Consider the following 13939-nt stretch of genomic DNA (forward strand, 5'->3'; position numbering starts at 1 on the left):
TAATCTTTAATTCGCATGATAAACACATGGCATAAATAAATAGATATCGCGCTATACAGTGTAAAAATAAATACTTACATTAAAAAAAAAATATATATATATATATATTATATATATATATATATATATATATATATATATATATATATTCGTCTTGGGACTGGAGTTATAAAGGCAAAAGGGGGACTGCACCACCGTTTTCCCACACCGGATATGATCCCTGCAGAATTCCATTATAAGGAATATTCAAGCTGTCTGTTGTGTTTGTGTTCTCGTGCTCCTTACTGAAGTAAATTAAATCGCTACTGCACTAGTACAATATCATTTAAAGCTGGTATGACTGCACGGTTTTAATGTCCCTTTAAACACAATGACGTGCCAAAATATTACAGGGAAATTTTTATATATAATATATTATATATATATATATATATATATATATATATATATATATATATATATATATATATATATATATATATACATACACACACACACACACACACACGTATTCTCAATGTGATTATATAAGTAAAGAAATATATGTGAGAACCTGTTGGCAATTTCTTATTATTTTTAAAAGTTATTAAATGAAGCCTCGGGTAGGAGCCTTTGCGATTAAAAGATGTAAAATAGCAAGTGGCACGAATGTCTTGGAAATAACTTTGATGGGGTTGTGTTGCACGTCGGGATAAATAGCTGCTGCACTGTGATTTGTGGAGTTGACATTTGTTAACTGAAGGATACGGTAGGTTGGGCGTGTGTAGGTTTATTTTATTTTGAAAGTTTATTCAGTTGCCTGAGCGATATTTTGTATTAAAGATTACGCAGGCCTACGGAGCAAACTATGTCATTATATTTTGTGGTATGTTATGGTCATATTCGCGGAACCATAGAAAAGGTCACGGTGAGGGCTATTTGGAACATAGGCTCAGTGCACCAGTTGAACTAAGTGAGTGATGAAATGTATTATATAATCTAAAAACCGTGTATTGTGTAGCTTTTCTTTATACACACACACACACACACAGCAATTAAGAGTTACAATACTGTATTATAAGTCCAACACGGTAGAGTTATGATTGAAAAAACGAGACAAATACCTCACTGCAGTAAGTCATTGTTTTTCCCACCTTTTACAATATTGTTATGGGGTGTTGTGACACACTTCTGGACTGCTCAACATACCACGTCCCAGTGCTTCTTGGAAGGTATGGATTTTATTTTTTGTGATTTTTAGGGGCCTCATTAAAAACGTGGGGAGACCTATGATCGAATCCGTCCTTCTGTCACACTCTGAATAGAAATAAATAGAGAAATAGAAATAAACATTGCTAAGGGAGCTAAAACCAATTCCAAAATGTTTTTCCAATATTACAACAGCAAGAGAACATTCAAAGAGGAGATTAAATGTTTAAGAGATACAAATGGCAAAATCGTAGAGGAAGAAAAAAAAATAGCAAATATGTTAAATGATTACTTTTCACAAGTTTTTACAAAGGAAGATACTGACAACATGCCCCACATGTCATCCAGTTCCTATCCAGTTTTAAATAACTTTAGCATAACTGAGGCAGAAGTGTTAAAGGGACTAGGAGCTCTTAAAATAAACAAATCCCCTGGGCCGGATGAGATCCTCCCAATAGTACTCAAAGAAATGAAATTTCTTCAAGATCATGCAGCAGTCTCTTGACACAGGGGTGGTACCGACAGACTGGAAAATTGCAAACGTAATACCGATCCACAAAAAGGGAAACAAAACTGAACCAGGTAACTACAGACCAGTAAGCCTGACTTCTATTATATGCAAACTTATGGAAACTATAATAAGATCCAAAATGGAAAATTACCTTTATGGTAGCAGGGTACTGGGAGACAGTCAGCATGGTTTTAGGAAAGGGAGATCGTGCCTAACTAACTTGCTTGATTTTTTTGAGGATGCAACATCGATAATGGATAATTGCAAAGCATATGACATGGTTTATTTAGATTTCCAGAAAGCTTTTGACAAAGTCCCGCACAAAAGATTAATTCTCAAACTGAATGCAGTTGGGATTCAAGGGAGTGGTTAACATGTAGAAAACAGAAAGTACTGATTAGAGGAAAAACCTCAGAATGGAGTGTGGTAACCAGCGGTGTACCACAGGGATCAGTATTAGGTCCTCTGCTATTCCTAATCTACATTAATGATTTAGATTCTGGTATAGTAAGCAAACTTGTTACATTTGCAGACGACACAAAAGCAGGAGGAGTGGCAAACACTGTTGCAGCAGCAAAGGTCATTCAGAATGATCTAGACAAGATTCAGAACTGGGCAGACACATGGCAAATGACATTTAATAGAGAAAAGTGTAAGGTACTGCACGCAGGAAATAAAAATGTACATTATAAATATCATATGGGAGATATTGAAATTGGAGAAGGAATCTATGAAAAAGACCTAGGAGTTTTTGTTGACTCAGAAATGTCTTCATCTAGACAATGTGGGGAAGCTATAAAAAAGGCTAACAAGATGCTCGGATACATTGTGAAAAGTGTCGAATTTAAATCAAGTAAAGTAATGTTAAAACTGTAAAATGCACTAGTAAGACCTCATCTTGAATATTGTGTGCAGTTCTGGTCACCTCGCTATAAAAAAAGATATTGCTGCTCTAGAAAGAGTGCAAAGAAAGCGACCAGAATTATTCCGGGCTTAAAAGGCATGTCATATGCAGACAGGCTAAAAGAATTGAATATCTTCAGTCTTGAACAAAGAAGACTACGTGGCGACCTAATTCAAGCATTCAAAATTCTAAAAGGTATTGACAATGTAGACCCAGGGGACTTTTTCAACCTGAAAAAAGAAACAAGGACCAGGGGTCACATATGGAGTTTAGAAAAAGGGGCATTCAGAACAGAAAATAGGAGACACTTTTTTACACAGAATTGTGAGGGTCTGGAATCAACTCCCCAGTAATGTTGTTGAAGCTGACACCCTGGGATCCTTCAAGAAGCTGCTTGATGAGATTTTGGGATCAATAAGCTACTAACAACCAAACGAGCAAGATGGGCCGAATGGCCTCCTCTCGTTTGTAAACTTTCTTATGTTCTTATGTTCTTATGAATGGTGAACATAACTACCTTCATTTTGCGCTGTGATGTTCAGCAAACCTTTTATCATACACTCTTAGCCCCATAAACGTTTTGGATTGCATCAGGCTATAATTCGATAACATTTTAATTTTTATACAAATATTTGTAGCCCTCTAGTTACTGCATGATTAACCCTATTGCCTCTATACAGTGTGTGATATCTGTACCCTTCCAGTTATTACATGATTAACCCTATTATCTCTATTACCTCATAATTACAATGCGTGCAGGATTATGTTTGCGCTTGATATTGTTCCGTCTGACGCTTTTTCTTGGTCTCAGGGACACCACGATGTCCAAATTTCTGCAAGATGCAAACGTTGCAAAGGATTCTAACCCTGGTACTGTTGGAAGAAAGCGATGGGGATTATGGGTAACTGGAGTGGTAGGAGGGACATTGATAGCACTTTATGCTGTGGCCACCCCATTTGTAATCCCAGCCCTCAGGAAGATCTGCTTGCCTTTTGTTCCTGCAACTCCAGCTCAGATTGAAAATGTCCTAAAGATGTTACAGTCAAGAACAGGATCGCTTGTCGACATTGGAAGTGGTGATGGGCGAATAGTGAGTTGGCAAATTGAAACCTAACATACATTTCAAGCATGACTTCACAGCCTTGTTGTCAATTTGTAGAAAAGAGGATGATGTTTTACAATAAATTGCTGCAAAGCTTACTTTTTGAAATAGAAAATGAAGGTACATTAACATCAGGAGTTCGGTTCAGTAGACACAGCATGCTCTCTGTTAAGCAGCAACACAGACAGCAATCAGCCACATGCAATAATTACAGCAGCACACAATACTCCAGAAACCCACCTCACTTTTATAGCTCTGAGACACACAATGTTGCAAAGTCCCCATGTCCTCAGCCAATCGGCATCTGCACAAGTCCCACTCCCCTCTGGCTCCTTCCCGCGCTGGAGAGAGGTCAATCCAGGTGCAAACTTGCACCTACAGGATGCCATGTGAACCAGTTCTAACAGCAATTCCATGTGGTCTTGTGTATCAGCGTGAGAGTAGTTCCTCTGAAACCCCATGCACTATCCCAGCACTGTTTTACACAGTGCAATAGTCCAGCTCCTGGTGGCTCGGAGTCCTGCAGCGTTGTTTGCACTCCGACCCCCTTCCTTTCAGACCCAGCATGATAGCACAGAGACTCCAGCACCGTCTGCACCTGTCGTTACAATATGTTTTATTGAAAATATTCGGGGGTATCCAAGATAACAAGGGTTAAGGTTGTTGGAGAACAGAAGAAATACATATAGGAATAAGTATTGAGGCACCCTTACTGATTTACTGTAGTGCCCATTCTTTATTTTACCCCCAAAATGTGTGTCTATTCTAGTATGGCATTTGATGTGATACTACTGGTTACTACTGCAGAAACCAATTTCTGAGTAGGACAATAAACATCCCACATTTAGTTTTCTACAGCAACGCAACTGGTAATTTTGCCCAAATGGATATTGCAAGCATTTATATTGTGATTAGATACATTAAAAACATTAATTTAAAATGTCTAACCACTTATTTCATTATTTATTTATTTTTTTTGCCGTAGGTGATTGCAGCAGCAAAGCAAGGCTACAGGGCTGTTGGCTATGAGCTGAACCCATGGCTGGTGTGGTATTCTAGATATAGGGCCTGGAGGGAAGGAGTGCATCACAACACCAGATTTTATATAGCAGATTTATGGAAGGTTTGTTTTTCATTAATTAGATGTAATCGAATTGTAATAAACTAAACAAGACAGTGTTATTTATGTATTTATTTATTTATTTATTTTGGGGGGGGGGTGACGTTATCCATGGTGTCAGTAAACCAGTGTTGAAATGTCTCATCATTATGAGAGTTCCCAGATGTTTTTGTTTATTTGTTTTGGTAATATTGTAGTCTTTTTAATCAACTCTTTTTTTGCGTGTTTGTATTTGTGATTGTATTGAGTTGCATGTCTTTTACTGTCCAGAGGGCCATCTTTCTCCAGTACTGTACTGGAAATTCTTTATTTTTATTTAAATTATTGTTTTCTCCACTGGGTGGAAGTGTTGTATAACTTTTTTTGTATTTATTATGTTCTCCTTGTTATAAAGTCTTGGTTCTACCTCTGCCAATACTGTTACTTAGGAGAGGATATTTCAGAGTTTAGCCTGCGTCTCCTCTCTCATGTGTGGTTATACACCCATTTGTTAGATGTATTACAACCTGTTGCTATTAAGTGTGAAAAAAGAAGGCTGTGTCTTCATATGAACCCGAGGCCAGAGCCAAGCTTAGTGTTAGTTTTAAATCTTTCACTTCCTTGAACTAAAGAATCCCATAGCTTAAAAATACAGCTCATACCATTGGTTACAGTATAGTAACTTGTAACACTTCTTTTCATGTTAATTTCAATTTAAATATTTATTTTCTGAATTTTTTTAATTTTTTTTTTTTAGGTCAAGTTTTCTCAGTATGCTAATGTTGTTGTCTTTGGAGTTCCACAGATGGTAAGTTTAATTTCAGTGAAAATGTGACGAAGAGCCTTTAAAATGAACTGGCATCAAGTTCAACACGCAAATATTTGACATTTTTTCCTTCTAACTGGATCTGAGTCTTCACAAACTTTATACAAAACAAAGTGATGAGATGTGCGAAGTTTGCCATCTTTACTCTGCTGTTAACTCAGTGTGTCCTGACAATCAAAAGGCATTTTTAAATAAAACAGAAGGTATGGCAATTGATAATTTTGCACCGAAAGACATGCAGCGCTCACCTTTATAAGGTGGCCTGTTATGCTGTGGAACAGGTTATGAGGCTGTACGGTCACGGCTCCCATTTGCCCCATAATGCCATCACACTAACACTAGTATTCTCGTTATAAGGCGGAACACAAACAGCACGGCCTCTTAACTGGCTCCTGACTACAGCATTATAAATGGGGAGCACTGTATATCCTTATTCCCCATTGTTCTCAATCCAGTTAATTATGATGTCCAACTCTGAATCATATTCAAAATGTATGCAGAATGAGTTGAAACAGTATTTTCTAAAAACAAAAACAAAAAGTTACTGTAATAGAATAGACCAATGTATAAACATATGTTCTTCTACAGATGCCTCAGTTGGAAGACAAACTTCTAAGTGAACTACAGATCACAGCCAAAGTCATTGCCTGCCGTTTCCCCTTTCCCACCTGGGCACCTGATCACATGACTGGAGAGGGGATTGATACTGTGTGGGCATATGATGCAAAAACATTTCAAAATGGACACTGCGGAGCTTCAGCCGAGGCACAGAGACACTATACTCAAAACACACAGTGATGCAGAACTGGGAGCGGGGCATTTTAGTTTGTAAATAAAGGTGATATTTGTCCCAGGGATTTGTTTAGGCAAATTATATTTACCCAGTGGCTCTGAATTGAAGTGATCTCAGAATGAAAGAAATTCGAAGGAACAGAAAGCTGTGTATGGGGCTACTCACCAGTGTAACAAAGAATGGAGAACAGTAAGTGCTGTTTTGGCATTTGGTGTTCTTGAAGTTGTTAAATACAGGTTTTTCAAAACTGCAAATGCAAGTGAAATATTTATTTTGTCCAAAGCTTTCTATTATTTTTCAGGGCTGTTTTTTTAATTAATCATTTCAATCTGAAGAACCACTTCTTGGTGTGTGTAGTGGCAATATTAATACTACTTATGGTTAAGTGTTTGATAGCAATAATAATATTTTGTCAAATATTAGTATGTTGGATTGTGTAGAAGTGAGATGTTATTGTCTGTATGCAGACAACTGTATTTTTTTAAGATGAAGCAAGACAGGAAAGGTACATCATATCTTAAAAGAAAATCGCTAGTTCTTTTAAGTGTTCATGCTAATTGAAGACATTTCTGATGCATCACCTATGCTGCGGCCACCTTCCTCATTCATCGATCCAACCAAGATGCAGGTTCTTCAATGTACAAAAGTTATTCTAACATCATAACCATGGGCACTGCTGATAAGCCTCTTAATGTTACGCTGTAAAGTTTAAAATCAGATAAGTGCCAAGTTGTTTACTTTAAATCATAAATGAAAATATGAGAAATGATAAAACAGTTGTTGTGCAGTCCAGGTAAAATGACTTTGCAATCTGACCTCATTCAGCCAGTTAGGAAACCCTGATCTATATTTCAAAAATACATGTTGATACCTGATGGCTTTTTTTTTTAACACTGCAAAAAACAAACAAACCAAAAAGATCAAAATCATGCAGCGCTTGCGTTTCTTACAGGCTGTGTGAATCTGTGGTTCATGTGTGCCACTGTTTAGTAACTGAAAGAAAATGCTGTGGCAGCAGATTGCGAGTTTGATCCCTAGGTTCTGCATTTAATTGATGTCTTGACCCCTATCTGTGTTCACCTTAGCTGTCTGACAGTGTGTTCCATCTCTGCAGAAACAATCTGTTTTGTGATAGTTCCTGCTCTATGGTGAGCCTTCTTGAGTGCAAGAAACAACGCAGACATGAACAAAGCCCTTATGTTTGTAGGTCAGCTTGCCTGTTAACTGTTGGTTTTAATTTGGGAAACATTAAATATGCTGCACACAATCAAGAAAATGAAAAAACCCTAAAAACTGATTCCTTCATTTTTGCTTTTCAGTTTATGCTGTACGCCTCTGACTTGCCAAGACACACAGTGAAAGAAAAATGAGAGCACTGAGGGAATATTACAATATGTTAGAAAAGGTATTATATATTATATATATATATATATAGATATATATATATATATATATATATATATATATATATATATATATATATATATATAGATATAGAGAGAGAGAGAGAGAGAGATGAATAGCAGCATCTCAAGCTATAAATACAAGTTTATATAACGCTTTCACAGTTTTGTCACAATTGATTCCTTCTAAGCTATTATACTCACCTCTTTGGTTTTCTACTTTTCAGGTTTTATTTACTTAAAAAAAAAGCTTCTGCACATACATTACTCACACAAAGCTGGTAAAATATGTTAGATTTATCAAATAAAGCATCAGAAACTTTATTTGGTAATATAATGTGAACAAAAAATGTGTTGACTCAGCAGAATCTGTATGATGGTTGTTAAATTACACTTAATTAGTATAATTCAACAAAGCATTCCACTGTTCACAGTGAAAAATAACAAGGCATAATTAAATGGATCCATGTATTATGAAAATAAAGATATATTCAGTAGCAATGCAAATTATGGAAACAACTAATGATTTACAGCAAGAGAAGGGATTTTATTGCACATTTTTCATCACTCAGACCCTTAATAAATACCCTGGTATCTGAATAGAGAATCATCTCAGTGCAGTGGGCGTGGTGGACTTCAACTGGATTTATCTATTTAGCTCTTACTACATAACTTAGTTGGTTGTAAAATGTGTGATTATTATTATTATTATTATTATTATTATTATTATTTATTATTATTATTATTATTATTAATAATATTAATATAGTCATTTAGCAGACGTTATTATCCAAAGCGACTTACAGAGACTAGGGGCCGAACTACAAGTGCTGCTGCAGTCACTTACAATAGGACCTTGATTTTACGTCTCATCTGAAAGATGACAAAAATAATATTAGAAAACAACTGAATTGCAAAAAAAACAATTGAATTGAACAATTGCGAACAGCCAATCAGCTTCCAGATCTAGCGGGCTTCTATTTTGCATAGATGCCCGGTGGAACGTTGAAGTGCTTAACTGAATTAAATTTTAATCAATCCATGCATACATACCGTTTTTTTCCCTTAACATTCTAATATACAACTAATCTGATAACAGAAAAAGCTACTTAAACATACTTTTTGACACGGTCTAGAGACAAGCAAAATCATGTCTGTGACAGGACACCATAAAGAAGGCTAAATTCGCAGCAACTGGACAGCAAATCAACAGGGAATATACGATTGGTCCACACTTCTGTCATCGGCTGAATCCAAACAACACCCTCCCTCAAAACCACCAGTCAAACTGCCAACCCTGTTTCAGTTCTTTCCGCAACAGCCAATACACTCCCTGCTTGCTTGAATGACGCCCCGCCTCCAGCAAGAAGCTCCCAGTCCGCCTCAATGCTGCACGGTTTATTCAACAATTGTACATGTCCAGATAAATTATAATAAGAAAGAGTAAGACCCCAATAAATAAATAAGTTAGCAATAACATTGTAGCAATCTCGGTTCCTGCAGGCAGGCGCATCACACAGGTCGAGACAATCCACACACAGGCAGAGGGCAGGCGCGAACCCGGGACCTCTTGCAATAAAACATGTGATCACATCACCTACCAGCCCTCCTGCTGCAAGCTACACTATTTTCTGTACGTGTATTTTTCTATTATAAATGTGTTAGGGACTATTTTCCTCACTGGAATGTTACCTGCCGAAATATTAGAAGTTCAAGGTAAATATAGGTTATTTATTTTTAAAGAGAAAATAAAGAAATAAATCGTTTTCAAATTGCGACAGAGCCCTCTCGATGTGGGCTCTACCGTGTGGTCGCTGACCTTGACTTTCATTAGAGCCCTCCCCTTAGGCTCGGGACGCATAACTCCAGTCGCGGTCATCTACCACATGGTAGAGCCTGCATAGACGGGCTCTATCGCTTAATTATTAACTGGATTATGTAGAAGAGGGGTGTGAAACTCATTTCGTATGGCGGGCCTGATCCGATACCCTGGCGCTTGGCACAGGCCAAGTGACAGTCATAAAAATACAAAGACAAACCCAAAACCTCAAAATTATTATATTTAATTACACCATGTAACACAATTTTTGTTCCTGGGTATTAAGTGTTATTTCCTAATTGCTTATGCCTCAAAAGTATAGAAAATGGCTGTTATTCCCCACAAACTTTGCTTTTGTGACCAGGACAGTGATATTTTGAATTTTACCTATTTCCAATGAGAAAACAGTATTTTCGTTCACATAAAGTCAGAAAAAAACAACATATGAATCCAAATTGACATGTATTTATACTAAAGTTATACAAAAATGACTACAAAAGATTTAGAAGTGAGTAGTTTTTCGGGATTTACGATTATACTGTAAATCACTTTCACGAATCATCCCCCAAATGTAGTCTCCCATCATGTTCTCGTTATACTGTCCTTGGTAGCGGCGTTCAAAGTCCAGTATATCCTGGTGGAAACACTCGCCTTGCTCCTCCGAGTACGCTCCCATGTTCTCCTTGAATTTATCAAGATGAGCATCAAGGATATAGACTTTGAGGGACATCCTACAGCCCATTGTGCCATAGTTCTTCACCAGAGTCTCAACCAGCTTGACATTGTTCCTCCCCACAGAGAACTTGGTCCGCTGTGGCCAGTCCCGCCTGTGGTAGTGCGCCTTGGTGTCCCTGCTGTCCCAAAGGCAAAGATAGCAGGGAAACTTGGTAAAACCGCCTTGGAGACCCATCAGGAATGCCACCATTGCAGCCTCTTGATGCCATCTCAGAAAAATGCAGATATGTATCCACTTAGGCAGCTGGAACTAAACTGAACTGGTGGGCTTAAGGCCCCTGTATTTATACAACTATTTATATTACTGGAAAGTTCTAGAAGTTACTCCAAGTTTACTCAGCACTGAATCTATCTGGAATGTTCTGGAAAATAGGTAAATTTCAAAATATCACTGTCTTGGTCACAAAAGCAAAGTTTGTGGGGAATAATAGCCATTTTCTATACTTTTGAGGCATAAGCAATTAGGAAATACCACTTACTACCCAGGAACCAAACAAAAAAAAAAAAATTGTGTTACACGATGTTATCATACATAGCATATTTACATTCCTCTAAATAATTTGTAGACATCAATGGAAAGCCAACATGCTTAATTTGTAAGTAACATATGCTGTTGTGAAATAATACAACATTAAGAAGACACTATGAAGCAAACCATGGCAAGAAATCTGACAAATATACAGGAAAATTACGTGAAGCTAAATACTCTGAATTAGCACAGTCATTGAAAAATCAGCAATCGATGTTTACTAATGCTTCTAGCATAACTTCATAAGTGATACTGCTGTTAAAGCAAGCTGTGTGATTGCCCACAAAATACCTGTTTGTTCAAAACCATTTTCTGATGGAGTTTTTGAAGAAATGCTTCTAAACGCTGCTGAAATGGTGTCTTCTGGGAAGAAGCCAGCTTTCTCCATCATGAATATCAAATCTAAATGTTGTTCTCAACTAACTGAAACACATCTTAACTTGATACCCAAGATATCCTCAGCCCAGTGATTTGCTCCAGATGTTGCTGCGCTGGTTCAAGCAAAGCGGTCCCAGGTATCAGGAAGCGTCAGTAGCAGTCACTAATATTCTTTGTCTTTATCTTTTGGTGAGTGCTAAATAAAATATTGATCCATACCTATTTTATATTTTGTGATTTTTTACAAATTTATTTACCTGCATCCCATACGTGTTAACATTGAGTTTTCAAAATAGAGGAGCTTTTGTAAACTGAAATCTTAGTGCCTGAATTGAAGTGAATACCTACATAAGACAAAGGCATACAACTATTCCACTTTATTACTTGGTAGAATGATCGACTGTGATACGGTGCTCCTTGTAATTGCTTTTTAAAAGGAAAACTATCAAAACTGAAAAACAACTATGACATGCTTCACAATCCAGTCCTCTCCGAGCCCCTGTCGGTCTTATTGTACTGTAGTTGTAGGTGGCTGATTTGGCAGCAGCCACAATACTTTGTAAACAGGTCCATTGTATTTGATTTTGCACGACAGCAAAGCACAGTTTATATAGACATATATTCAATCAATCTGAATTTCTAAAGCAATGTTGATACTGAAATTGTAATATAAACATCTTTCACTATTCGTGCGACTTTTAGTCTTTCCTGCAGAATATTTAGCGATGTGCGAGTCTGGGAGCATGTCTACTACAGATTTGCTGAACAACATGTAAAGGTCTCTGCACATGTAACTTTCTTTATCGTTGTTTTTTTCTCTGGCAACGAACGTGATTAATTCTTGCTCCCATCGTTAAAATCAGTCCTGCATAGTTTGTTTCTTTACCGGGGTGGCTTATTGCACGCAAAGCCAATGTGGATAGTCAAAGTATGTGAGCTTGCCTTGTGCACTGAATGCATGCCTGCCATAGGGCTCCCATGGGTCTTAATCACTGCTAGGTACAGATGGGAATTACACTACCACAGACTGTACATTACATTTGCAGAAATTAAAGATTTGCTGACATAAAGGGTAGAGTTTTGAGCAAAATACAGGAACAAATCTGTCCCAGCAGTTGTCTGTGAGAATTGTCCAAAAAATGTGAGACTCACAACAAATAAGGGAGTTGACAGGTCTGGTATCCTATTGAATAATTGGATATTCTGCGATATTCCATGGGCTGGATGACATCACTCCGATGGCCAGATCCGGACCGCGGGCCGTATGTTTGACACTCCTGATGTAGAATAAGTATGTTTCAAATCCTGTTTGCTTGAATTGCTGTTCTTGGACAGGGGCCCAAAGCGAGCACTAAAATGGCCTTCGCTCTCCCGTGAGTCAGGGAGGTGAACCGAGTGGGAATAGGTCATGTCATTTTGCTGCAGTGACACCAGGATAAACTAGGTTAGACTGGCTAAAAACTGGTTTGAGTTAGACTGGGTAAAGACGAACTATGCTGGGTAAAGGCTGGTTAGAGTTAGACTGGGTAAAGACTAGCTAGGCTGGGTAAATGCTGGTTAGACTGGGTAAAGACTGGTTAGAGTTAGACTGGCTAAAGACTAGTTAGGATGGGTAAAGACTAGTTAGGCTGGGTAAAGGCTGGTTAGACTGGGTAAAGGCTGGTTAGAGTTAGACTGGGTAAAGACTAGCTAGGCTTGTCCTAGTCTTCAGAATTCAGTCTTATGAACTAGGGCACTCCACCTTGTGGGATTTTCAGCAGCATCTGCTTTGGTGCTTTTGGGATTTGTTTAAAGCAAAATACATGCATTTGAATCTATAGCCTTCCTATAACCCTTGCTTTTTATGCACTTAAAATGTATATATTTATTCCTAACACAACATATTTGCATAAATATTTTAACATGTAATTGACCTTATTTGATTTATTCATTCAATGTGTTATAAATTCATTTGAAGGATGCTGCACTGGCGAAAAAAGCTGAACTTAATTCATCATTACATTTATTGCCAGCATGCATCCAATACATTTCAAATTATTTTTACAGTCACATATGGATACAATGCATCGCAAAGAGATGTCTGGCAGTTAACCTCATTTAACGTATGCAGAAATGAACTTGTATTACAAAACTAATAATAGTTTACTGATGGGATTCTAAGAACCTTCTAGAGTGTAAATATCTGTACACTCTAGAATATTATTATTATTATTATTATATTATTATTATATTATTATTATTATTATTATTATTATTATTATTATTATTATTATTCATTTTCCAACACATCCATGCTCTTCAGATACTAAATTGACACTTCCCTTTACCAACGAGCTAATCTTTTCTGTATTCTGTCAGTTCACAGGGATCTCTTGAGCTTCAGTCCTGTTATTAATAACCTACCTCACAAGACAGTGAATGAGAAATAATTGATTAGTCTTCCCATGTTTTAGCTAACCTACAAATCCCAGTTCCAAAATGTGTTCAGATTTTATGGCACAGTGTAACCCAGACTACATTACGAGAAATAGTACACTCTAGCAGATTATTAGGGTGGTTTACAATGTATTTAGGGTCTTTTGTTTGTCAAGACTTCAGATGTCGACTTCATACTGATTCATGTTGTTTGCTCTAAAATGTCACCTGAGCAG

The 13939-nt window shown here is 37.2% G+C and overlaps 1 protein-coding gene across 3 annotated transcripts; it reads left to right on the plus strand.

Moving 5' to 3' along the window:
* The first annotated feature begins 656 nt into the window (after positions 1 to 656).
* Positions 657 to 7791, plus strand: atpsckmt (fATP synthase c subunit lysine N-methyltransferase). Of its 3 annotated transcripts, none has more exons than XM_041244453.1 (5): positions 657 to 748; positions 3415 to 3694; positions 4692 to 4829; positions 5563 to 5613; positions 6220 to 7790. In XM_041244453.1, the coding sequence occupies exons 2-5, from the start codon at positions 3425 to 3427 to the stop codon at positions 6427 to 6429; spliced, it is 669 nt and encodes a 222-aa protein (XP_041100387.1). In that variant the 5' UTR covers positions 657 to 748; positions 3415 to 3424; the 3' UTR covers positions 6430 to 7790. The 3 variants fall into 3 exon arrangements, with proteins under 3 accessions (XP_041100387.1, XP_041100388.1, XP_041100386.1); XM_041244454.1 differs by lacking the exon at positions 657 to 748 and adding an exon at positions 759 to 952; XM_041244452.1 differs by lacking the exon at positions 657 to 748 and adding an exon at positions 976 to 1211 and having other exon boundaries at positions 6220 to 7791.
* Positions 7792 to 13939: the final 6148 nt, after the last annotated feature.

The sequence above is a fragment of the Polyodon spathula genome, chromosome 3 (assembly GCF_017654505.1).
Source record: "Polyodon spathula isolate WHYD16114869_AA chromosome 3, ASM1765450v1, whole genome shotgun sequence".
Classification (NCBI taxonomy): Eukaryota; Metazoa; Chordata; class Actinopteri; order Acipenseriformes; family Polyodontidae; genus Polyodon; species Polyodon spathula.

What these genes read in the sequence shown, in the direction of transcription:
- atpsckmt (XM_041244452.1), top strand. Translation starts at nt 1,150, where the DNA reads ATGGGGTGTTGTGACACACTTCTGGACTGCTCAACATACCACGTCCCA. An exon ending in GTCCCAGTGCTTCTTGGAAG is followed by an intron (nt 1,212 to 3,414) that starts GTATGGATTTTA and finishes TCTTGGTCTCAG; the next exon opens with GGACACCACGATGTCCAAAT. An exon ending in GAAGTGGTGATGGGCGAATA is followed by an intron (nt 3,695 to 4,691) that starts GTGAGTTGGCAA and finishes TTTTTGCCGTAG; the next exon opens with GTGATTGCAGCAGCAAAGCA.